This window comes from Wyeomyia smithii, chromosome 3 (assembly GCF_029784165.1).
Source record: "Wyeomyia smithii strain HCP4-BCI-WySm-NY-G18 chromosome 3, ASM2978416v1, whole genome shotgun sequence".
Classification (NCBI taxonomy): domain Eukaryota; kingdom Metazoa; phylum Arthropoda; class Insecta; order Diptera; family Culicidae; genus Wyeomyia; species Wyeomyia smithii.
Genome location: NC_073696.1, coordinates 203,577,494 through 203,603,899, shown reverse-complemented (window position 1 = coordinate 203,603,899; position 26,406 = coordinate 203,577,494). Strand labels below are relative to the sequence as shown.

The 26,406-nt window shown below is 38.0% G+C and overlaps 3 protein-coding genes across 13 annotated transcripts in view; 2 read left to right on the top strand and 1 right to left on the bottom strand.

The window, feature by feature from the left end:
• The first annotated feature begins 289 nt into the window (after positions 1-289).
• On the top strand, positions 290-2,422 carry LOC129729437 (zinc finger protein 782-like). The gene is made up of 5 exons (XM_055687999.1): positions 290-559; positions 627-745; positions 800-1,988; positions 2,047-2,135; positions 2,190-2,422. The coding sequence occupies exons 1-5, from the start codon at positions 437-439 to the stop codon at positions 2,338-2,340; spliced, it is 1,671 nt and encodes a 556-aa protein (XP_055543974.1). The 5' UTR covers positions 290-436; the 3' UTR covers positions 2,341-2,422.
• Positions 2,423-3,872: 1,450 nt separating this feature from the next.
• On the top strand, positions 3,873-8,422 carry LOC129730391 (arginine/serine-rich coiled-coil protein 2-like). 3 transcript variants are annotated; one of them, XM_055689692.1, is made up of 4 exons: positions 3,873-4,000; positions 4,507-4,746; positions 6,656-7,015; positions 7,075-8,422. In XM_055689692.1, the coding sequence occupies exons 1-4, from the start codon at positions 3,932-3,934 to the stop codon at positions 8,203-8,205; spliced, it is 1,800 nt and encodes a 599-aa protein (XP_055545667.1). In that variant the 5' UTR covers positions 3,873-3,931; the 3' UTR covers positions 8,206-8,422. The 3 variants fall into 3 exon arrangements, with proteins under 3 accessions (XP_055545667.1, XP_055545669.1, XP_055545668.1); XM_055689694.1 differs by having other exon boundaries at positions 4,491-4,746; XM_055689693.1 differs by lacking the exons at positions 3,873-4,000; positions 4,507-4,746 and adding an exon at positions 4,754-5,155.
• A 1,234-nt stretch (positions 8,423-9,656) lies between these two features.
• The window catches only part of LOC129727779 (ubiquitin carboxyl-terminal hydrolase 32), a 30,410-nt gene continuing 13,660 nt past the window's right edge, over positions 9,657-26,406 (bottom strand). For 7 of the 9 annotated variants that reach the window (XM_055685949.1, XM_055685944.1, XM_055685947.1 and 4 more), the window contains exons 3-13: positions 22,462-22,696; positions 19,123-21,755; positions 18,751-19,062; positions 18,212-18,519; positions 13,249-13,901; positions 13,027-13,190; positions 12,764-12,972; positions 12,514-12,699; positions 11,357-11,980; positions 10,968-11,298; positions 9,657-10,699 (exon numbers count right to left, since the gene is read on the bottom strand). In XM_055685949.1, coding sequence (XP_055541924.1) covers positions 11,026-11,298; positions 11,357-11,980; positions 12,514-12,699; positions 12,764-12,972; positions 13,027-13,190; positions 13,249-13,901; positions 18,212-18,519; positions 18,751-19,062; positions 19,123-21,755; positions 22,462-22,696 — 5,597 coding nt within the window. In that variant the 3' untranslated portion in view covers positions 9,657-10,699; positions 10,968-11,025. The remainder of the gene's footprint in view (positions 10,700-10,967; positions 11,299-11,356; positions 11,981-12,513; positions 12,700-12,763; positions 12,973-13,026; positions 13,191-13,248; positions 13,902-18,211; positions 18,520-18,750; positions 19,063-19,122; positions 21,756-22,461; positions 22,697-26,406) is intronic. The other 2 variants (XM_055685953.1, XM_055685952.1) reach the window with 2 other exon arrangements.

Below are 26,406 nucleotides of genomic sequence, written 5' to 3'. Positions count from 1 at the left end.
AGCCCGGTTCTGAATAAATTTTTCATAATCGACCAAAGATGACAAAAAGTCGAAACGACGAGATGCGATGATTTACAGTTTAAAGGAAAATAATGCTACTTTACACGGTTTTACATGTTAACCAGTGTGCGTCAATGAAACGACACTTATCTCTATTGAAAAAATTGTCAAATTAAATTCAAACACCATACATTTACAGCGTCAACTACATGTCGAACAGATTTTTTTTGCGATTGTGGCGAGCTGTCAAATATACGACGAGGGAATGGACAGCGGACCCTCTTATGTTTATGATATATTTATTTCAAATCGCAGCATCAAAACAGTACACATAAACTCAGTTTTACTTTTAATGGCTTTTGCATAAGTAAAATCTTAAAGGCAACTATTAGCATTACGTTGTGCCGTTTGTCAGCTTTTGAACAATATTGAGCAAATGGAAATTATTCCTGAATCATGCCGCTTGTGCTTGTCAAACAATGTGTCTACCCATCCAATATACGAGCGGCTAAGTTTAGCAGAAATCGTAGAGCTTTTGCAAGACACCCTTGGCATTCAGGTTTGTATCTGTTCAATAAAAAAAATTGTTCAGTAATAGGTATACCCTGAACATATTCATTTTACAGATAAGCAATTCAGAAGAGTATACTAATGTATGTAACGAATGTGAAATGAAGACCAAACTCATGCATACAATTTGTTCTGAATTTCGGACATCGGATAAGCTCTTTTGCACCTTTTTAGAGTAAGGATAGGTAATGCAGTAATAGGGCACTATTTAAAAAAAAATCTATTTTAGGCAGAAACGAGCTTCTCAGGGTATACCATTGTCGGACGAAACGAAAGATGCAATCAACATTGTAACGGTGATGCCTCTAGAACCGCTTGTCGAAGAACCTACTTTCATCGTTACGGAAGATAATTCACCAAATGGGACCATTGAATCGAGAACGAATTCAGAAATTGTAACTGGCGCCTCTCATTATTATAGCAGCAGCGACGACGACGACGGGGCAAACAATGAGTATATCGATGATGTAGACCTCCCTTTCAATGATCCCGATTATTTGAGTGAAGATGAAAAATTCCTAGATTCAAAAATGGTTAGCTGTTACATTTGCGAAAAGTTTGCCGGCAGTGAAACATTGCTTTCCGAGCATTTAAGCGAACAGCACAGCTCTTTGCTACCATATTATTGCGACAGGTGTCTCATAGGACTAGAGGATTTGTTAGCTGTGAACTCTCACTATCGAAGCCACGAATTTCCTTTAGGGTGCTTGTTTTGCGAAGAAGTATTTACGAATGATGAAGATTTAATATTGCATCAAGAATCCTGCATAGGATACAAATGTCAACAATGCGCCTGCCATTTTCAGTTTTTACAAAACCTGAAGGAGCATAGATGTTCAGCCAGTAAGTCGATTCGTATGCGCAATATAAACAAAATGATTGGAAGTCGCCGACATCGAGCCAATTTCATACCACAAACCTGTGGAATGTGTAATGAAGATTTTGAAAAAAACTATCAGCTAGCAAAACATTTCGAAAGGGAACACAACGATTTCCGTCTACAGTTATATAAATGTGACATTTGCCCGCAGAAATTTACTGTCTTACTGGCGGCTCGAATCCACCGTCTAACGCACAAGAAAGATTGTGTTACAATGAAACCACGCAAAATTCCTGCCGTAGAGCGTAACGATTGCACAATTTGTGATCGTGTGTTCAAATTTAACAAAGAACTTTTGGCTCATATGGAATCCGATCATGCTGATGCAGGAATGGAGTTTCATCAATGTCTAAAGTGCGATAAAAAATTTACTTCGGAAGCAAAACTTCTGAAGCATGACTACAACACGCATCAAGGGAAACAGCCGCAATTTTTTTGTTCATATTGTGGTCGAGTGTTTAACAAAAAGTTAGGGCTCAAGGATCACGAAAATGTTCACCGAGGCGTAAAAGCTTATCACTGCCAAGATTGCAATAAGGTATTCAACTCAGCAGATAGCGGTAAACAATTTCTGAATTAATGTTTCTTGATTCCAGGATTTCACCTATAAAAGTACTTACGATCGTCACATGCAGGTCGTTCATAGCGATGCTAAACAATTTACTTGTGAATATTGTCATAAAAGGTATTGCTATTTTGCAACGAAGTATACATATATAAAGTAATCACACACTTCTAGTTTTAAGCGGAAACCAACTCTAAAAGTTCATCTGAGACTACATACGGGCGAGAAGCCGTACCAATGTGAATTCTGTAGCAGAAGATTTGTAGATCCCAGTTCGTTTCACAAACATAAAGCGAAGGAACATGGATGGAAATCAAGCTACTGAGCGGACTACTTTGCGTTAAAAATTTAACGGAAGCGAACCTCGAGTATTATTCTAATATACATATAATAAATGATTTCCACTAGTTTGTGTCATTTTTTTCCTATAGAGGTAAACTTGACTATGTATTTCAGAAACGTTCTGTTAACACATTCCCGGCGTTTGAAAATCGTAAAATTATTTGGACCATTTAGAACAAATTATGATTATTCACCGGGAAAGTGATTACATGACGAACAAATAAACACACAGAGGCGTCCTACAAAAATGATGTAGTAAAATCTTGATCATTTTTAAAGCTTTGTACCATCCTAATATAAAGGTACAATGCATAGAGACCATCATAATACAATGCATAAAGTTGTTGACTGTAGGGTAAAACATGCAGAAACGAGATTGTAGTACTGAAATTCTGGCCATTGATTCTGACGAAGCGGTACGACTTCAAGGGAAGTAAAATGCAAATCCGTTTTTAAACGCTTTTCAGCATTTCTCTCCTGATTTACGCACGAGTATTTGACATCAATCGTTCAGAAATTCTTTTCATAATCCAAATTCCTAGAAGAAAAACGAGTGTTTTTAAGTATACATTTCCAAATTGATAAATAACACTGGTCAATAAAATAAAAAAGTGCATTCCAGAAGCTCAAACCAGAAAAAATTAAAGATTAGTGCTCTTCAACCATTCCTTTGAATTTTGGTGCCCCAGGCTGGGCCCCCAGGCCATTGCCAAAAACCTGTTATCTGTGCATATTTTTAATTTATGTATACTACTCTGTAGATTACGGATTTCTGTACAAAAAACGCTTAATATCTGCATTTACGGCTTTTACAGACTAATCTGTATATTTGACATACCTGTTTGGAAGCATAATGTCCATGCTGTTCATGACAGGTAGCTGATATCTAAAGGACTAACCGGGCTAACATCTTCGCGTGTGTATGAACGGAATAGCATATCATCGACATTTTTCATACGCATATAACACAAGTGAGTTCATTAGCTGTCAGTGGGATCCGCAATGATGTTATCCCCAGGCCTTAGACGCGCCTATGCTTTTGCACTGGGTTGTATGTGACTTTTTTTGTGGCTCCATTTCCATTTCGAACCCACTGTGGTTCCAATATTTTGCTTGTTATTTTTCGGTCATAGAAAAATGGCGTCTTTTCATAGGCCTGGTTATCCCTCAATGGAGCAATGCAATTAGGATATAGAGATGTCAGCTAGTTGGTTCACGAACATGAGTCGTTCTCTGGGTAACGAATACTCCGAATCACTCTGAACACTTTTATCGTGTAGTTGAGCCATTGCAGCAAAGAAATTATTATCCGTCAAAAATTGACATCCGTTCTACTCACCGTTTATTGCTCACATAACACTAGTCAGCCTATACACCAGTAGTCAGCCTATACACCAGAGAGACGCCGAGACACTCACCGTTAAGGCAACTGTCAACATCAAAACGGTTAACGGCAATGCAAAATTATACAGCTCGCCCGTTTTGATGTTGACAGTTGCCTTAACGGTGAGTGTCTCGGCGTCTCTCTGGTGTATAGGCTGACTACATAACACCCAGATTTCGATCATTTCAAGATGGATTCTCTACTACAAAACTATAATAGTGACGAGGAGGAAGATCAATCGGATTTACCGCCGGATAGGGTAATTATTTTGGAACCACTTGAGCGTTGAAATAACTAGCAGCGAAACAGGTTGCTGCAGGTCATATTGTATGAATGATGGATGTAGAAAAGTATGCTTTTTCATAATTATAAAAACTGCGATAAAGAAGCTCGTTTTGCTCCGCTTCCGTAAAAGGAAAAAATCATTACCGGGTGACGAAAAATCAATAACATCGCACATAAAATGCTATTTTTTTTTCTAAAATGCATTTTTCTGTAATTATTAAAAAAAAACATCCAACATTTAATGGCTTCGGCTAACTTTATGAGCGATTAAACCAGACAAGACAAGACGGACTTTTTTTTAATTTAATTTTGGTATTCAATAAATTATCTTAGTTTTTAATATCTTAAATAGAGCTTTCCTATTCGTTATGTTTTATTAGGACAATCGACTATTTTTCCTAATCAGTGTTTTCGCTGTACCACATAATAATATAATTTGCTGTTTGCCCATATATCCTGAATAGTCGAACCTTCCTTTAGGATACCGCATCGCAAGTCGGAAACACCAAGTCCTCGAGCACATCGAAATCAAGCCGACAGGCACCATTTTCACAGGAAAGTCATGAGAGAAAGCGAAAATTTCCATCTGAAGACAATTATGAAAAGGCTAAAAAATCAAACCTGCAAAGCAGGAGCACGGCAGTCGAACCAAGTTTAAGCAAGAAGAGTTCCAAAGAAGACGTCGGCAAAGATAGAACGATCAAGAAGTCGATGAAAAAGGTAATTATCTAATTTAAAAATTTAATCATTTATGGTTCGGTCTCACAGAGTCGTTTGTCTTGTTTTGTCGTAACAGTTTCCTTCTAGTTATGTTTGCTGTAAACACATTCGTTTTAGCAAACAATAACGCGTAAAGGAAAACTGAAACTTTTCGAATGTCCTTCCCCAATTGAAAAAAAAAGTTCGGACCTATCTCGTCCGTTTGTCAAATACCTAGAATAATCTGACACTTGTTATGTCGTTCAAAGAATCCCTTTTTATTATGATAATGATTCAAACCTAGTGAAAATGTGTGTTAACGAAAAGAGTCCAACGCCATGGCAGTTAGCAGCACAGGACCAATGAGCTCCCTTCGATGTATTCTTCTGACCAAACACGATGGATGCAGAAGGAACGACAAATGGAAAAGGTGCGTCACGTTTGAACCGCGTCTCAGTGGTCATAGAATGGTAAACTTTCTCATAGTTAAATTTTCCCAAACTCATCAAACTTTTAGTATCAAACGTAAGTATCGATCGAGGAAGATGGTTTCTCTGGTTGTGGTTAAGTATTGAATTTTAAACAAACTGTATTGGTAGGTGTTACTCGGTATTTCATTTTTTTAATACGTTTTCCACAAAAAAACGGTTATAATGAATGAAATACGGAATAACACCTACCTTTTTTAATATATAATGTATACTGGAAGCGATTTATTGTTTTTAGGTTAACATTCCAAAGGAAACGTTGAGTAAAATTAACGCGCATCACCCAAGTTGCCCTGATTCAACTCTGCCAGGTAACTTTGGTGATGTGAGAAATAGGCTAATCTAAGTGATTTTACAACGCCTTTCGAACTTACTAAGCACAACAATCATTAGCGACATGAAAAATATGATTGTACATATGTATAAACTTTTCATGTTCACCGATTCGTTTCAAAACCTATTTGGTTACCGCTGTACATATTTTGTTGCTAGCAACTAAAAATTGAAAAAAGAAAAACAAACTGACTTTCTTCGGACAGTATAATATTAGCTTCTCATATTTTGTTCGAGGAAACTGCTTGCGATAGCCTACGTAATAAAAATTCAATGCACAGAGTTTGTCTGATAAACAGAAATGTCAACCTCCTGTAGCAAAATGTTAGCTATTAACTATCTAGAGTCTCTCTTTACACGGAGCATACCTGGCGCGTAAATGCCCAAATTCGTGTAAAATATGTAAAAAAAATAATTTCCGCTAAACACTCGAAAAATACTAAAAAGCAACGTTAAGAAATGAGAAATAAGGTTATGAAAAACGGGGATTTGTAAAACGAAAATCTATGAAAAACATATGTTTGAGCTTCTTCGTCATTTTACGGGCATGCAATCAATTGAGAACCTTATGGTCTCAACTGGTACGATGCTAGTCTAATAAGCCAACCGTTCAAATCCCGACTCGGGAGAGACTATTAGTGTCAGTATATGATTCTAGCGCTAGGCCTGCAAATATCCTCTATACTAACAGTTGGTCGCGAAGTCTGTGTGTATTAAACTGAAGGTCAAACTTCGATAATGGAACTTGAGAATAACTTTTCAGAACGCGAAACTGTAAACTGTTCGATAATGTTCGTTGTATCCAATCTTTGTGAAGAATATGTTTTGACAGTTCATTCATCACGATTACTTTCACTACATGTTTTCGCATTATTCAAGAGATTTACTCAAGAACCAACGCTTCAAATACGATGTAAAGCGTTAGGTGTAATGATGCAAATACCTAGTCTAATTCTAATATATACTTATCCGATTTAGAATAGAACAATGAAGTCGCTTTCGGTATGCTTTCTTTGAAACATGAATAAAAGTGCATTCGTTCACTGAACATAAGGTTAAGATCGATACTCAGCTTCTAATCATCCGTCTTCTCCTTGTTATCATTCCAGAAGCATTCACGTTCTTCATCTTCCTCATCAGGGAGCGACTCCTCTTCATCTTCATCATCGTCTTCTTCATCGTCCGGATCGGATTCGAGCAGTGACAGCGACAGCAGCAGCAGTTCCAGCAGCAGTAGTGGCAGTGCTTATAGACGTAAAGATAGCAAGATTCGAAAGAAAGCAAAGAAAACATCCAAAGCAGAAAACAATTCTTCACGTACCGCAACACAGAAAGGAACAGTCGACATGTCTTCTTCAAAGCATGGCACTGGAGGTGGCAGTAGTGAGAAGGTGACTAGAATGACTTCACCTTTACCCTCTGATCGCCGGACCTCACCATTGAACAAAAAACGCGAAACAAAAGTTGAGGTAACTGCAACCATGTCATGCTTTTGAAAATACTCAATCACCAATTATTTTCATTTCAGAGCCCTGTCAAATCTAGTCGAGATGAACGAAGAAAAAATACCGCAGAACGTGAAAAACGTCGCGATCGAAGCAATTCTCGTGATCGTCATGAAGAAAGCAAGCGGTATAATGACAAAGGAAAAGAACGCCGAGACCGGGACTGGCGCGATAAGGATCGCGATCCTACAACTAAGCATAATCGTAATCATCAAGACGATTACCGAGATCGACGGGATAAGCATGTTAGTCGAAGTGGTAGCAACTATAAGGATGATAAACGTGACCGGCGTGACAGAAATGACCGTCATGACCGAAAGGATCGCGAGCGAAGTCGAGATCGCAAAGATAAAAGAGATTATGAAAAGGACCGTCGCAGCAGAAGATCTTCTTCGAGAGATAGAAAACGAAGATCGAGTGCCGAAAGAGGAAAACGAAGATCTCGTTCTAGGAGTAAGACACCGTTAAAAACTAGCACCAGTAAAATACCGCCACTAATGAGTATACCATCAACATCAACCTTGAATGCATCAAACCCAGCCTTAAAGATAACGCCAACTCCACCGACATCTTACATACCACCCCTAATGGGTATTAACGTACCTCCAGTCGATCTACCGTCAAGATCAAGCACCAGCGGAGAATTGGCAATTGATGCCGTAAGCGCTATGTCGCGTAGTTCGCTAATTCGAAGCAATGTGAAGGCAGCGCAGCTTGACAAAATGGGCATTGATGTACTACAGCAGACCAAGAAAGCTACTGAGTCCGTGCCATTACCTTCCTACTATAACCCTGGTGTCGTAAATCCCGTTCGATATGCCGATCAAGTGCAAAAGCGAAAACTGCTATGGAGCCATAAGACACCCGAAAGCAAGGATGTTACCACAAACATCAGTAAATGGGAACAAGCCAAATTTTCCCAAGACAAAGATGGCAAAATGGCGTCTAAGTTTTTACGCCTGATGGGCGTTAAGGATGGTCAGAAGGTAACGTCCGGCTCATCCTCTAAACCAGGCAGTTCTTCAGGAGATAGTATTAACAAACAGGAGGAACTTTTCTCAACAATGGAACAGCAGTATGAGGTGGCACGTCAAGTGACACACACGATGCGAGGTGTGGGTCTTGGCTTTAGCTCGCAGCCACGCACCTTCTAAAGTATAAGTATGAAGTTGGTGAGTTGCGTATGTCACCTTTAAATTTATCGCCCCGGCGTTGAAGCGTTGAACTGTTTTAGAAAAAGATACTTTACAGTTTAATTGACATATGAAAGCTAGTCGCGAAAGAAGTAAATTGCGATGGAAAATTTATTATTGTACACTGAACTGTAACGAACGATTATGCTGAATCAATAAAGTTAAGAGAATAACCAGATTGATGGATTTTATTGGTTTGATCTTGTATTTCAAAATGTAGCATTTTGCGGTGAAAAACGAGGAAGTGACAAAATCCTAGAGAAGGTAAGCATTTCCATACCAAATGAATTTCTATTTTAAATGAAATTCTGCTGTTATATTGGTTACCTCACAAGGTTTTATTATTCGATTTTTTTTTCAAGATGTGTATTTGAAAAGCGGTTATTAAATACATTGTGTTTAATTAATTTGTTTTAGGGTAGGTGGGCCAGTTATGGTTATACCGCGTAAGCGCAATGGTACGCAATGGCACTACTCCATTTGAACTCCATAGGCCATAACTGGTACATTTTTTAGGTATTGCCATAACTGGTTAGCCTCCCCTATGTATTCTGTCAAATCGATTTTCGGATTTTCATTTTCATTCGAATCAATTTGAAGGTTTCAATGCTCAAACTAACAAAAATTGAAATACGCAACTGTTCCATTAAAGTTATTGAAAAATGTGGCCCTTTTACAAATATATTTCATTTTATATTCATTTTTTGGACAATTCTTGACAAAAGTGCGTGATTATGGACCGTAATACAAAAGCTTCGACGTGCAACTAGTCGCAATAGGTCGAATCAAGTTTACTCAACTTCTTCAATAGAGCCGTACATGCGAAAGACCCTTTCGAATATAAATTGTTTATTGTGTGTTACAGGTAGAAAAGGAAGGCCAAAATTGCGCACGTCGCTTGATTTGTTAGCGATGAGCTCTCATGCGAGATTGTAATCAGTTTTTTTATCGATTTTTCTTCGCATATTCACCTTTGAATAAATGCAAAAAATAATTTCTCTATATGCCTTTTCTGTGGTCCCCATGGCTCTGTGGCTAGCTCTCCCACACGGTTGCGATATCGGGTTCAATCTTTTCGAGCTGGAAATCTCCTCGACTCAGCACTGGAGCACGGTGTATCATTGTACATACATACCTAATTATTCTACAACATGCAAAATGTGCCACGAACAATATCGATAACGACTTCTCTCAACTAATCTAGTTGATTGAGACCGCTATTAGCCTCACAGGCTAGCGTGCGATATTCCTATATGCCTTTTCTCACCTCGAAAAAATATTAAGAAAAGCTTTTTGTCGAGCCACTGATGAGGAGATTCCCTTAACATGAAAGAGTATGCAAACTTCTCGTTCATACGACCTGTTTTACGTATAATCAGTGGAATTTCTTTCGTAAAAAAGAACTACTTCCGTTCCAGTTTCATTTGAATGAGGGTTCATCAATATTTAATATTGTTTCAACCAAGTCACAATCGATACTTGACAAAAGGAATAATATTAAGGTAATGAAAAGTAGTAATAAAAATACAACAAATACTAACGAAGCAATCAATCGTTTTCCACTAATTTGCTCGGTAAAAAATAACGAAAATAAAAATCGGAAAAATAACATTGAATAACAACTCACTTTTACTCCTTTCGAAGGACTCACATAACTAATCAACATCTTTGAAGATAGACCCCTACGGTTCTGCGGTAGCCTAATGGATAAAACAATCCTTTTTTTGTAGTATTGATTGCCTCGAGTTTAAAGATTATATCTATAAAGAAAACGGGTTCGCGGAAGCTTAATATCCATCGTTTGCCATAACTAACTAGTACTGATTGACTACATTCCAGGCATCTATTGATTGAAGAATAACACTTAAAGCTAGTTTCGATGCCATCGCCTCCCATTACAGCGCTTTACAAAGATGCACTATTCTAGCAACCCCTCTGCTAGTTTGAAATTGGAATGCTTTTTTACTGAATGATTATGTGATAAAACTGACATTATCTGTTATATCATAATTTAATGTTTGCTGGTTCAAAGCTTCGGTACATCGATTCACCGATTACTTTCTTATGTGTTAATAAAGCTAGTGACACTTAAAAATTACAAAACATAGAACAACAGTATTAATTTCGATTCGATGCACGCGCGTTGGAAAATTTTACCAACGATTAAAGGGAGATTAGCTCAGCCCAACAACAAAAAATGTTTGTTCCGCTTACGCTTTTGGTTGGTCTTATTATTTTAGAATAGAAGCGTGTGAAAACAGGTTTACATATTTCTTCTCTATAGAAGCGGTTCGCTACCTAGACAAAATGTTGCAAGCATGCAATTCGAAATTCAAAAGCCGTGTAGCAACTTTGTTGTCCACATTCCTAGTATATCAGCGGCATCATCGTTTACTTTTTGGCATATCTGTATCCGATTTTTCCTTTGGAGGCAATGAAAGGCCAAACAGTTTTTCTGTAACGTCAAAACAGATTTAAATTCGTGTTATTTTCTGCTTAAATGATTATTTAATAATGCATCGTTTTGTGTCATGAGTATCAATGTACGAGATGTTGCAGAAATCAAAATCGAACCACGAATATGTCTAATTGGGGTACGTTGATTTCTGATTTATTGTGTCACAAAATGTGGCATTAGAAACATAAACATTTGAAAGCTATCATTGATATTGTTGTTTGACAATGCAATCAGCAAAACGTTGCACTAAATTTAGTTTACTTACCCAACTTAACGGAACCCCAATGGCACACTGGAGCCGTTATCACTGATAAAGCTAACTTCTACATGATTGTACACATTTTTTTCAGATCATTCTCACTTTCTTCGAATTCCGCCATGTGCTCCGACGGGATATGCTTGCCATTTACTTTTGGAAGATACGGCTCGTAATCCAAATCCCTTCGTTCGTAGAACAACAGATAGGCGGTACTAGGGTCAATTTTCGGTCGAACGGGTATTTCACGGCATGAACTATCATTATAACAGTACCAAGACCCGTTTGGGTTTGCCGCATACGAAATATAATGCCCACCGTTTAGCATCCCTGAGTGGCACTGAAAATTTAGTTTTTTTAGCTATTTAGAACCACCACAAATTGTGCATTAAACTTACCACAGCAGCATAAAGTTGGTACTTCATATCAAATGGATCACGTTCCGACTTCAAGTGATGGTTGTGGAAATCTATGAACTGTCCATCGACCACCGGTGTTTTGTTCAAACTTGTAGAAACTAATCGTTTCCTCTTTCCTTCGAACATACCGCTGATTCTATTATTGTTTCTCGTTTTTGTTGGACTCTCGTCACTCACTACACAATCCTGGCGGGCACACGCTACTGGTTGTGTTCCCACGATAGCCGGTATAATACTCGTATTATTTTCTACCTCATTTTTGCAATGACTTTCGTCGCCGGTTTGATCGACCTCTTCGTAACCATCGATTTCATTTTCCTGTATATTCATGGTTCCTTTAATCGATGATATCGATACCTCATCGCTCATCTCATCAATCATGGACATCTCCCGATCGAACTCCACGATCTCATCGTGGCAGTCATGATTGCGCCCATCATAACCGCCTACGCCGTCCAATAGTTCTTTGTGGCGAAGTATTGTTTCCTGTGGAACTGAAGCTAGGTATGGCGTAGGATCAAAGTCTTCGTACGGGAAATTTACCACCTTCTGCGATTTGACCCATTTGTTGTTGACGAAGTTGAACCTTTTGAGATGCACAATCTAAAAAAGGAGAAAGGTAAAGTACGAATAAAAACGGCAGAAACTGTAGTTCCATAACAATTTGAAGAACGGCAACTGTCAGTTTAAAAGAGAGTGTTGTAAATTTCGAGTCTTTTCCTCTTAAGGTGAAAAAAATATCACAGAACGTACACTACACTGTCGAGATGTTGGTGAAATTCCCTTGAATCTTGTTTTTAGCATCAAAGAGCAAGCGATATAAAACGCATCAGAGGGAATTATTATTAAAATTTTTAAGATCAGCAATGTGCAATCTGTTTCATCCGGAAATACTAATTTGGTTTGCCAGAAAATATACAGTTCCTATGAAATGAAAGAATTTCAGCTGCTTTGTTGCTGATTTATCATAGAATCTATTAACTAAATTTTATTTGAAGATACGAGGTCTTTCAAAGAATGATAAAAACTCTCAAAAAAATCTTGAGTAAGATAACAGTTGATTGCACTAGCTTTTAATAAAAGTTTTAAATATTACTGCCTAAATTAAGAGCATTAGCAATTAAATCAACAATTACCAGAATTGGTGGTAGCTTCCAGATTTGCAGTTTCTTGGTGGCCGGCTTTTTCTGCTTACAGTGAGAGCAGTGATACCACTGTTCCAGTTTCTCCTCGGAAGTGAAAGCTCGCAGACAGTGATCTAGATCAACAGGTTCAGTTCGCTGTCTCCGACAGATAGCTACCGATTCGTGCTCAGTCCACAACTGCAGATAGGGAAAATGAAAATATTGAACATAATTTTCTCTAAATGGAGCAAAAATATATTACCCTTTCACGTGTGCTTTGATACCGCAAATGAAGCGCAGTTGGATCCCAGTCGATTGCGATCTGTATATGGCTTGTATTGATGTATCGCGAGGACGATGTTAGAGAAGGTTGGTTACCTTCCAACGAAGAAGCCGTCGAGCTTCCGTATGTTTTTCTTCGAAATGTAGGAGTCTGTTCTCTTGATGAAAGGTTGGGTGTTGAATTGTTACCTAGATATAGAGCAAATATGTAGTTTCTATCGGGTTCTAGATTTTTAAACTTACTAGAAGAGGAACCGGAATGAACTAGACCTTGCAGAAGCAATTCGTCATTGCAAGGAATTTCACAACCACGACAAAACCGAGACCATGGACACAAAGCACATGTTCGTCCACCGCTGGCAACGGCACGAAGAGTGAACGGAAAATCGTATCCTAAACTATCATCACTGCAAGATAATAAAACAAATTAAAGAGGTATCGCATTAACAGTAGTCTACCACATACCAGTCAGTAGCATGATTCGATTGATCCGGCGGCGTCGGTGGGAGTGGACTCAATAGTCGAGCAACCTGAAGCCAAACAGAACAATAAAGTTCTTTGTTGGTCACTCCGTCATAACACGGGATCAACAATGGCACTCCGAAAAGACCCGGCCGTGATTTGTGATGCGAAAGAAAATAGGTGTCCTGTCTACTGAGCTTCCGATGGACTGCTATCAGATAATTGTTCTTCGCTAGACCGTTGTAAACACCTCCACCACCACCAGCGGCGGTACCACCCGCACTTGGCGGTCGTTTAATTGCACTTAGATTGAATGAATCACATTGTGAGTGTTGGTGCTGTTGATAGTGATGTTGATTATGTATCGTATTGCTATCGACGTATGGAAATGATTCACTCTCTTCAGTGGCGTGGCCATTATATATAATATCACAATCATTGCAGCGTGTTTTCTGCTCATCTGCTTCGCCAGATATCCCACTAGCAGCTGAAGTATTCCAGCCGTTATCGACGTTATTCAGCAGATTAGTCGTAGAAATCGTTTTGCAGGTTCGTTCCTTATACTGCGTACTTGCTGTGTACGTACTTCCAGCGAAGTGTGCCGTATCACTAAACACAAATGTACTATCGGGACTCGCACTTATCTCAGGAATATGCTGAAAATTGATGAAAGTCACTATAGAAGAATTCAATTATCGATTAAGCAGTTATTTATGCTTGCCCCACGTAATCTTAATAATTTATTTATGCCAAAAAAAACAAGCGTTCTACGAGTAAGAAGTGAATGATTAAAATTAGTAAAATTGCCTACATTCCATTTTATTTTTGTCGTTATTTGTGTGAATTTTTTGCGACACGTGATTGCGTTGAAAATTTTATAAAAATGGAAGGTTTATGAAGTAGAAACGTGATAGTTGCCAAATACGTATTCCTGACTATATATGAATTGTTTCACTGAAATTGTTGCAGCTGAAAATCAAAAATCACCAATTATAAAAGGATTTTCAGTTAAAAATGAAATCTTTGAGTTTTAGTTTTCAACGAACGAACTGAGAATGAAAGAGGCTTTCAGCTCCAATCAATTGACAGTGATAGCAACATTTCTGTGATGTTTATGCAGTTGAGAATATAGATGCTTATATAGTTCATCGACTTCATACAATGAATTAGCTCAAGTCAAATAATTTCGATATTAAAACAGACATCTCATTTCAATCAATGACTGGACTTTCATTGAAAATTGACACCGCTGACGCTGAAGGTCGTTTCAACTTGAGACAGTGAAAATGCGGTTTTTGTCATTTTCGTTTGCAGTGTCGAAAATTTGTAGCATCACCGGAACAATGCACATTGTTTCCAAAGCTGTGATTGATATTATTTTGACCCAAAAAATTGATTTCAGAAGAAAGTTATTTAATTAAAATATCCTCCATATTACATATGTTGCCATTTTGTGAATATTGCACTTAACAGTGAGAAACGAATTTTACTTTGCTCATTTTGTATTATAAAAATCCGATTTGTTCGGCCAAGTAGCACATTTTAAAAGAAACAAGTTTGTTGAAGACATCATTCTTCCCAAGCAACAATTGAAATATAATAAAAAAATAAATTGAGGTTATTTGTTACACTAATGAAATTCCGAGGTCTTAAGAAACATTTTTTGTTACTACGATGAAATTGTAAAGAAACAAACAACAACTAAAGTTGCATCGCTGCTTCAAAAATCTTCACACCAACAACGTAATTCGCGAGGTGGGATTTGTTGTTGAAACGTGTAAACGACATTTGAAAACCTAACCTTCACTGAACAGATCTAGTGGGTGGCGCATATAGGTTGCCAACGTGATGCTTGCGAGATACAAAAAACAAACACACAAAAATACTTCTAAAAGTTGCTGTTATGTTCTGAAGCCATGTAACAGCAACTTTCGCTCGATCGTTCGCCTTATATTTGTTTTTGAGATGAGGTTATTTACTGCGCTGTAAGTTTTGGGTACTTGGACTAGAAGTCGTCCAAAAAGTGTGGGTCTCTAAAACGAAATGTGATAAATTGCTTTGAATTTCATTTTCACGCTGAGGTACTGATGAATTAAAGAAGCAAAATTAAAACTGGTAATGACCATTAGCATGATAAGGGAAGCAATATTTGAAACTGATCTATGAACTTGCAAGTGTTTCTACAGTAAATGACGTAAATAGTACAAACGAGAAAAGTGAATAGAAATTGATAACTGGAGTTGAATCCTCATCAAATTTCTGGAAATAATCAAAGATAAATCGCTACACAGACAATCTCTCTCCATTCTGATCATTTGCCATTTTACAATCTTACCACAACGCCATGAAGTTTCTATTGCGCCCTAGTTGCTGCTACGATGCATCTTCGTAGCTGAAATTTTACCATGCAGCATTTACCATGTTGTTATCAAATCACATGCATTAGTTCATACACATTGCTGTTTCATTCTTGAAACTTGTGTTGAAACAACGAAAATGTTGCAATTGGCTCCACCTCCTGCGCTTCTTTTGTCATTGTATAAGAAACTGAAATGTAACTGCAACCTAATTTCGCATAAGAATTTGTTGCTGTGATGCACAAAGTTCATAATCGAAACAAATTTTGCTGCTTGGGTTCTATCTACCTGTTTAAATAGACTTTTGTGAGGTTGCTGGATGAATTTTATTCATAATAAATCACATAAAAAATCAAAAACTAGTCTACATCAAACGTCAATGTTCCTTCAAAACATCATGGCATTTCACATATCTTTCATAACACTAATAAACACAGGTTGGGCCCAAGAGCACAAACTGGAAAACAAGATCATAGCCTTTTAATCATTCCCGTGAACTTTGGTGCTCCTAGGCATCAAATTTTTTTTAGAGACTTAAATGAGTTTTCTCGTATACAAAAAGTTGAAGCGACGAACCCGGTGAGCAATTACTATGCAACATTTTGACGTAAGTTGACGCATTCTGACAATAGCACCAAAACGCACAGGAATGGTAAAAAAGCTATTATCTTTCTAGGGCAACTATTTTGAGCTTTAAGGCATATGATAAACGTTTAACTTGTGGGAAATTGTTAACCTGAATCCGTTATATGTGCTTAGAGAATAATAAGATGTATGTAAAACATTCTAACTATTCTAATTTAATCTCGACAGAATAGCTGTTAACATATTAGAAAAGCAACAAACATTTGGTATGATTTTTTATCATTTTCCTCAATAGAATTCTCAGGACTCAGGTATATGAAAACTATGAGTGGCTACCGAATTACCAATGATATCTAACAATAAATGACAAATATTTTTGCTTGAACTGGTGTTCGATAAAAAAAAGTGATTTCGTCTGCTACAAGAGTCTGTGATCAAGAATAAAAATAGGAATATTCATGTACCACCGGTGTTCAAATACCCAGCCATTACATGAATACCTCCAATATTTCTCTGAGTCAACATAATACTAAGGTGAAGAAATAGATAGTTGTGATAGTTGTGTGAAAACAGTACATTTCTACGATAAACAAAAATAATTTAAAAAAAATCAGACGAGAAGAAGAGAAAAATTATATCGAACGCATAGATCTTTGCAGTCTGGATCAACTAGCTAGAATGATTACTTGAAAAGGACAGCCAAACCAGGTAACAAAAAATATAAAATCCTATCATTTTAGAACTTAATCAAATTAACATCTAAATTGGTTATGCAACTGAAGAAAAACTTGTACAAAAAAACTAGAAAGCATAAACAATGTCATCTATTTGTCAGAATAATAACACATTACAAGAAACAACGAAGAAAGCCAAAGATTTGTAAATTTTTCATAAAATCGTTCGGATTTTCTATGTTTTAGTCTAGACTTTACATTCTATCAAGACATCGTCTAACCCGGATTTAGAGAAAACAAAATCAAGGTTTTTGTCTACTAGCGGAAAGCTTTACCTAATAACCAGAACGGAATTAACGAGATAAATAAATAAAAAGTAAAAAAACGCTTTTAGTTAGATGAGGAGGTGCTCTAAAATTGCCAAAGGTATACTAAACTAGAAGAGGAAAGAAATAGATATAGAAACATAAACTAAGATACGATGATTTCAAACGATGGAATCAAAATTTTTCGTATGCTGTAAACTACGACAGACCTTTCGTTGTGCTTCCCATTCTTGTTCCTATTTAATGCACTCCTATGATTACATTTCATAAAAATTATAGAAATGGACCGGTCAGAACATGATCACTAAATCATACCCAAAAATAATAATAAATTTGAATACCATTTCTTGAAAGTGAAAATTTTAGACTAATCACTAAACTGATTGATTCCGCTCTTACTAGAATACATTTGTTCAATATTATCAGAGATTGTTAAAAACGGAAAAAAACGTGAATGTTTACTGATAATTCGATTGTGAATACTACTGCTATCAATAACCATCTACCAAGAATATTGAACAAGTTAGTTGTTAGATAGGTGCTTTCTTAATTATTGTTTTTAAACTAAGCTTGATTATTTTGATATTGTTTTAGTTGACTTGAAATGAAATATATGAAATATTAGAAGCCAATAGTCAAAAATAGTCAACAATAGTCAATATGTTGTGCTAATATATAAATTCCATTGAAAGAGTTTTCATCTTGGTTGGAATCACATTGGTATGTTGATTACAAGTAGATTATTACATAAACCATAAGAATCAGTAGCAGAAAAAAATTATGAAGTTATGAAACTGTCAGGTAATTGAGATTCAAAAGATATAGATTAAAGGAGTAATTTGGAAAACATGATAAATTAACCGGTCTACAGTGCACTATCTCAAAAATATCAACAAAAAGAGTTCGTTTGAAAAAATAGTTGTCGAGCTACATAGAATAGTAACCAATAATTAGAAAACACCAATCTAAACCAAAAACTACGCACTATGATTATTCTACTGTAAACTTATATACACTACCATACCTTGAAGCACAACATATTCGGGGGCATGCAGGGCAAGGTGTTGCCAAAGCACCGGCTTACCTTCGATGCCGTAGTAGTCGAGCCCCTGCGGTGATTGTTGCCGCTAGCCCCGACATTGCCAGCCGCTGTTCCACTGGACGACGTACGAGCCTTGAAGGGATTTTCCCCACTCGATCCAAGCCGCAATCCACCGCCGGTAATGGCCACCGTGTCATCAACGGTGGTCGATGACGAAGATGATGAGGAGATAGTCGTATGGACTGAGCTGGTCGTTAGTTGGTTCGTTTCTAGTGACGGTAGTAGAAGAGCTTTTGATGATAAAGGGGGTTGCGATAGAGATGGACACAACACGACAGTATGGAATGATAGTGATATGGAAAAGAGATGGACGCGAGAAACAAAACATTTAATTATTTCAATACAACGACAGTATAACAAAGTAATAACAAGTCGATAACAAAGTAATAACAAGTCGATGGAAGTCGATAAAAGAAAGTGTAAAGTGAAGGAATGCTCACACTCAAAACGATATTAATTACCTGGTGCACGCTGAATGTCCTTCAATCCTTTTTCGATATTAATAGCAAGCTCTGATCCCGCACGAGACCGAACCAGTACATTTCCTAGCTTTGGCAACTCGTAAACATATAGCTCACACGCAGTACTTGGTTTAACTTTCTGGTCGTTGGGTAGTATGTAGCGAATTTGTGAATTGGACAGTTCACAAATTAACATCTGTTCCGGATCCAGGGCACACATTTCTGCTAGTTGTTTCTTCAGATCCCAGTACTTCATATCCGAGTTTAAACGAAGTCCATACTTACATGGCACCGAACCGTCCAACAAGGTCACTTGGAAGAAAAAATAACGAATTTATTAAATAATTCTCACGAGTGAATAAGTAAACTTACCCAAAATTTCACAGTAGGTATAATTTTCCACCGGTAATGGAAGACTCAGTAAACTAAATGGGTCGAACCGTACCGAATCACGATTACAGCCCATGCATGTTACCTTCGACTTTAGCTGCCCGTAGAACAGATCTACAATAATACTTTGATTGCGGGCATGATGTTGGGACCATGCTTCAGCTGCAACAACCACATCGGAACGGCCGTCCGAGTCTTTCAATTCAGTGTACGGTTTTTCCATTACACGATTCAGATCTTCATGTAGTGAATCAAGCAACCAATCGAGTAACTCTTGCGAATCGTGCTGTCCACCTCCTGAGAATTGCGGAGCATGCTTGGTAACACAAAAACGTAATTTCAGTGGAGCTATAGATCGTTGAGAAGCGGTCCAAACTTCTCGAAGCAGCTCGGCATACCGCACAGCCAACTGACCTTTAGTGCCAAGCTTATTGTTTACGTTCAGCTCGTACATATGCATTTTATTGATGAAATATTGAGTTAGAGGTTGAGTGTTGAACAGCACTTGCAAAGCAGCGTTCATGAAGCATGTGTTACCGAGATTATGCAACCCAGTGGCACCCGGAGGATGTTGTGACTGAATGGATGCAAGAGTTCCCCGGCGATCCAAATTCGTGTAGCTGTTGCTGTGAGCCAATGTCAATGAACCCAGTTCTTCGGGCCATGTAAGATCTTTGTTGCGGATTTCCAGTAGCAGTTGATCATTGTCTGCGATCGTCAGTTCCTGTAGATTTAAACTGTCCTCCTCTAGAAGGCATGGAAATTCTGCAGCACCATTCGCAGTTGGCACCAAATGCCATAACCGAATATCTTCGACCCTTAGATTCAGTCTTTCACAGAGGAAATCAGCAACCTGTTTAACGGTAGCCAGCCTACTAAAAGCTGCTGTATAAGCGAGATATTTTTTTGGTGGCTGCAACACAGATGAAACATTTGGGTAGCTTCCAGTGGTCAAAGTACCGTAACCACCAGATATACTACCCCAAGCAGTGCTAGATTGCTGCTGTTGCTGACTGGGTGGGCTTTGATGGCGATATATCCTTAGGTTTAATGGGTACAGTTCAAGCTCTACGTCACCACTGTTCATAGGTTGTATAACCTGCCGGGGAAGAGGTAGTGGTCCTCCGTACCACTGGTTGAGAGCTTTCCATAGTGAGTCTGGAACCAATTCGAAATCTCGATGCTGAACAAGCGTCAAATCTCGTTTCAATCGTCCACCTTCTCCTGTGAGAGTTGGTATCTGCTTATATATAATAGGTGCAATGAGACCACTGTTGTCTATCATTCCAGGTGAGCCCCCGGGCTGCCGACCACAAGAAATACCACTACTTCCACTGCCTAAACTCGAAGAATCTCCCGTGTTGAGTAGATCACCCATACTTTCAGTGGAATTTGAAGTGAAACTTTCATCACAAATCATCGCTTCATCCACTCCGACAATAGCAGCGGTAGCATTCTTCCTATTGATGGAATAACTGGAAGCAATCTTGCAATGAACACACGCTGAATTAACTAAAGGCTGCGTGTACTGAGTCCAGTATTGCCACCAATCCGATGAAATCAAATACCAAAATTGACCGACTTTATATCCTCTTCGTACTTCCCGTGATAACCAACCTCGAACAATGTCTCCTTCCAAGTGCTTGCACTGTGGGCGGAGACCTAACACGATATGGCATACCTCGAATAGGAGATCCAAAAACGGTTGAACCAAATTGCTAGAGCTTTCTATACTCCAAATTAGGAAATCCTCCTGAGAGAACCTGAACTCTGGTATTGGATCTGGCACTTCCATCTTAGTTTCCGATTCATTGCCATTCTGGTTGACATCCATCGCACGCAGATATAATTCTTCCAATACTCTTCTAGTGGTGAAGCCCCGGTAATAAGCAGAACTTGTTTCTTTGGCTACAAACAGCAAAATGTCTACCATTTTGTTAATTTCCACGAAATTCAACATTCCATCGCGGTCAATGTCAAAAACCTTAAAGCAAAATTTGCTTCGCTCTACGTTGGGTCCACGGCAAGCTGCACTGACACCGCAACATAGTTCTTTAAAATCAATATGACCATCGTGGTTCTCATCGAACGCTAGAAAGACTCCATTCAACGCAGCTTTTGGCACCGGAGGGCAGATCAAAGGCCCAAGTGATTCTAGATCTAACTGACCGGTCAAACCCTTGAGTAACCAGAACACCTTCTCCAAGTCCCCAATGTCCTGCTCCTCGAGATGAGTGACTCCTGCCAAACTTTGGTAGAAGGTGGGAGTTTCCAGCTCAGAGCTTAAGTTAACACAGGCATCCTGGAGTAACCACTTGGACAAAACTGTAGCCCCTTTGTATATTTGAATCCAAGACTTGAACTGATCAAAGGTGACCCGATCATTAGGTCCGAATAGGGCTACCGTATATTTCGGCAGACTGTTGCTTTTGTTCAACGTCGACTGATTGTTGTTAATGGTGCTATTGTTGACGAAATTGAAGCTCCCGCTGGAGGTGGTGCTGGTCGCGCTCAATATATTGCTTTGGTACGAAGTTTCAATTTGCATGGCCTTTTGAAAGTCTTGCTTCAGGATGTGGGTACCAGAGTCGTTGCAGTACAGGGTCCAGAGAAATCTGAAAACAAATAAATGAACGTAAACAGCATGCCTCATAGATGAAGGGAGTCATGTTTCAGATGGATCAACCATCGATCACTGATCGCTGTTCTGCCGTGATATGACATTGTGACGTAGATCCAATGATCAGTTTTTCAGTACGGCCCAAAAACAAATGAATTACGAATAAGTAACAACGAAAAGGAAGGATACCAAAAGATAGGTCTTCAAATAATTAACAACTTGGCATGAAAAACTCATATTCGAAAAAATGGCCTTTACGTCACTTTGTCATCTCACGGCAGTGTTCATGTTTGTACAGCGAATTTCTACTGCAGGAAATAAAAAAAAAAAACAAACCAACAACTATTCAACAATGCCATGTTCCGCTTCTAGAATCACAATTTTAGTTTTTTTTTTTTTAATTTTTGCTGTAATAAAAGCAAGAAGTCAGTAAAATGCTTCCATTCAGATTTCGCATCCAACAACAGCAAACATAATTAGCAATATTTGAAGAACAATTATCAACGCTCCACACCGATTGGCCGTACGCACGAAACACCAACGTGGGAAAGACGTAATACAGACTCAAATAAATGTCCGAACTAAAAAACTGTAGAACGCAGCCAGCTTGATTCAGTGCGTCAGTAGAAATTATGAACTCTTGCCGATTCAACCGTATCACTAGCGTCTATGGAACTACTTCGAACTCGAATTTAACCCACCTGATTTTTTCCTCCGGTGTTCCTTTCGTTAGCAGTACCAGCCCGCATAGGAGTTCTTTGAAGGCAATACCTTTTGCCGTTCCACCGCAGGCCGAATACAGCCAATCGGCGACCACTGTCGGAACTCCATCTCCAAGCACATCCTGCACGAAAGCGCTCTTGCTAAGAACAGTTCCGCTGGTGCCAGCTGATCGCTTGAATGCATCTTTGATTCGTCGCAACTCAAAATCCGTAACTGCAATGAGACAGAAAAGATAGAAGAAGTCTTATCATTCTTATCACCCTGATCGACTTAACGCGTGTGTATATCTTTATGATGAAAGCACTACCCAATCTTATCGGGCCCGAGACTTATCTAAGAGAGAAATTATTGTTGCGTTTGAATTACAAAGCTACATCGTAATTAGGTGAAGGTTCTGTATTAAGATATGGATGAGCAATTGCTTTTTGATTAATATTATTCGATTTGAACAATGTCAAATTATTTTTATTCGAGAAAGTTGTGTTTGGCAGGCTTCCAAACAACAGAGTCCGCTTTCACACAAGCCGGATAAATTAAGTCACTCTTTAGGCCCAAACACAATGGATACGTTTGCGTTGCGTCGACGTTATTTTGACAGAAAATGTATGGGCCAACTGTCAAATTACCGCAAACGCAGCCGCGACGTGTCCATTGTGTTGAGGCCTTTATAGTTGTGTACTGGTCAGAGGAACGTAATCAGGACTCGCCAGAGTGAATTACAACGAGTGGTGATACTGACATGTGAAACATGTGAGATTGGTATAGTAGAGCAGTAAGCTAATAAAAAGAAGCACAGATAAAATAATGATAAGCATGTCGCTTACTCTCAATAGCGGTATTAGACGATAGATAAAAAAAAAACTGTGTTTGATAATAAAATAATAAAAACGAACTCCAACCAACCGAATTCTTAGCAGCTTTTATAATGTATCCAGAGCCAGACATCGAGTCAAGCCATCATTAAAACGATTTTGCTTCAATTAAAAGCTCTTAGTTTGTGGCTCACGAAAACGTAACTTTTGCAGGTATGAGCATGTTACATGCAAGATATACGAAAATTCTTTCTCAACTTGGTTCAACTCAACTATTCCTATTTACTATTGAAAAAATATGCCAATCATCAGGTCCCAAGTTTGAGGAACATTTGAACTTGGTTGAGATATTATAGGTGTTCGAGTTCCGTTCAGTGATAGGGAGATTGTATGCATTCAATTTTCTAATATTTTATTTCGATTTATATATGCCCCGAGAAAAATTCAGGCCACACAATGATTACTGTTGGTGGTATGGTAGGGTATCGGTCTACTTCGGCAGCGGTTTTGTACGACAGATGCTGCATTAAACTACTATAGAAAACCTGCGAAGTAGTCCGACACCTTATAATAAAAAAATCATATCAGTAAAGGTAAAATCGATGCACCGAAAATGCGACATTTTTAAGCTGTAGTACTGACGTAGAACACCAATGCTCAGTTCTGACTATGCCAAGAAAAAGACACATTCTTCGATCGTTTTTTTTTTGTAGAAAAAATGTCAGCTGTCAGTAAAACATTTACCAGATTTGAGTCTGTCGATGACGATGAAAAGCCTATAAACAAACAACTTAGACGAAGGCTTTAATTTAGAAATTATTCAAGAATATACACGTTTCCAAACAACCTGCGTTGGCTACGTTGGTAAATGATTTACAAATACGAATGAAAATAACATATCACATGGCACAATAATCATCGCATTGGGTCATTATTATAACCTTATTACTGAACGTGATATCCTTGAAAGATATTTTTACATTTGAAATTAATCATGCAGAAAATGTTTCATGAAAATACAATGAACTGCTAGCAGAACCAATTATCAAGAAGAGTGTTTCCGCATCAAAAACTTGAAACTTACTCAAGATCATTGGAGCGCTTCGGAGCCGGCTAACGTAGTAAACACTTTGAAAATTGCTTCGTGAATTAAAAATAAACTGTATGCAACCTTCGAATGGCAACTTTGCATCCTATTTATTTACAGATAGGTGACGAAGACAGTACTTATCGTTAGGTTATAATAGATTTCTTTACGACTATCTTTTATCGACTAAAATTATCAAATTTGACCAAGGTTGCTTTCTGAAAAGCGGGAGGATAAAGACTTGCTTAACTGCTATTAAGATTATGTCGTCCTCTAAATGTTACTCTAACACATGTCCAACTTTTTCACTCAAAAGCTTAAAGTTGTTCATTTATTTCCAAGTCCGAAAGCCGCGATATTAGAGATCAGTTTTGGTAATTTGTTTCTACAACATTAAGCTGTAAGTAACTGTTAAAAAGAAATGGTGTGGAAGCCACAAATGACTGACTTCGAGCCACCACTTCGAATTTTTAAAAGGACAAACTCGGAAATACTATTTTATATATGCTTTATCACCTTTACTTCTTTTTTTGATCCATACAATTCTTTGCGTCTTAGCAGAGTGATCGAAAAATCAAAGAAATAGTTATCGGTTTCCGTTAAACTCTACTAGAAACTAGACCAGTCCACATAAGCACTGAGGAAGACTGTAAGTCACAGTCGAAATATATATTTTGCGCGGACTGAATTTCAATATTTATTTCCAAAAAATTTTCTAGTAGAGTATAACGGAAACCGATAACTATTTCTTTGATTTTTCATACAATTCTTGGTATTTGTTAAATGCCTACTACAAGAAAATGCATGTGTTTTAATGGCACTTTACCGGCACGGTTCGCGCAAAAATGAAGAAATAGGAAAGTTATCATGCAGCTAGCGTAGCTTGGTGATTTCTAATGTGTAAATCAGAACACAGTTTTCTCTCGCGAAATGACACTTGATTGATGCCACTATATACAAAATGTTTTCAGAATTTTTTCTTCATCAAAAACAAACAATAAAAAAATCGATTTTTGTAGTTTATAACTAAGTATAAATCGAAAGATAGTTATTAAAAAATGAACGTGTACAGGGTGTCACCTTGAAAGTGATACAGACATTTGAGGGCCTTTTTTTCGCATCGGAAGGCTGTTTTTTATTGCGACACATGTTTATAGCTCACTTGTAAGTGATGTAAGCAATGTTTCTTTTTGTCAGAGGAAAATTGCAATGGATTTAGGTAGAAAACAAATTAAGATTTTGTACCTTGCTGGAATGAGCTACAGTTAGATCAGAAGGAAGCTGGCACATCTGAATTTAAGCAAATTATTCGTGTACGAGATCATCAAACGATTCACGGAAACTGGCACGGTTGTCCCCAAACAGAAACCGGGTCAAAAACAGAGTGTGAGTACTGCAACGGCGATCAAAGCGGTTAAAAAACGTACCCGGCGAAATTCAGACCGGTCTCAAGAAAAATGGCTCGTGAAATGAACATGAGCCATAACACTATGTGTAAAATATTCAAAAAAGGCCTTGGATAAGCTTGTTGTTAAGTTGCTATTCATCGACAGGGATGTGAAAATTTATAAAGGGTGCTATCTACAACACATCAAGTAAGACTATTTGCTACTTTGTGCCAATGAATTATTTAGAGAAGAAAGTTTTTGCTTTCAACTGGACTCAGCGCTAGCGTATTAGCAGAGATGACTAGAACAAGATACCTGACTTTCAGTTTTTTCCTAAATTTTGCCCACGACACCTTTACAACGGTTAGTACTGCCATCTGATGACTTAAATGCGCAGCGCACAAAACTAGTTATTAGGAGAATCGATTTATCGTGCATGATCCGCCAGATGAAAATGAAAACTAGATGGAAGTACCATATAAGGATATTGAAATTTAAACAGCCGCACCGTGCAAGAATATTGAAAGTTAGATGGCAGGACCATACAAAGATATTGAAAAAAAAATTGCTTCACCTTTCACCACCTTGCCGTCATCATCAAATGACCAGTATACAAAATAGTTCGACTTTCGCTCA

Bases quoted from the DNA above. Each gene is read 5' to 3' on its own strand.
- LOC129730391 (XM_055689692.1), top strand. From the start codon at position 3,932: ATGGATTCTCTACTACAAAACTATAATAGTGACGAGGAGGAAGATCAA. The intron at 4,001-4,506 runs GTAATTATTTTG...ACCTTCCTTTAG, and splicing joins CGGATTTACCGCCGGATAGG to GATACCGCATCGCAAGTCGG. The intron at 7,016-7,074 runs GTAACTGCAACC...TTTTCATTTCAG, and splicing joins AACGCGAAACAAAAGTTGAG to AGCCCTGTCAAATCTAGTCG.
- LOC129729437 (XM_055687999.1), top strand. From the start codon at position 437: ATGGAAATTATTCCTGAATCATGCCGCTTGTGCTTGTCAAACAATGTG. The intron at 746-799 runs GTAAGGATAGGT...AATCTATTTTAG, and splicing joins CTCTTTTGCACCTTTTTAGA to GCAGAAACGAGCTTCTCAGG. The intron at 2,136-2,189 runs GTATTGCTATTT...ACACACTTCTAG, and splicing joins TGTGAATATTGTCATAAAAG to TTTTAAGCGGAAACCAACTC.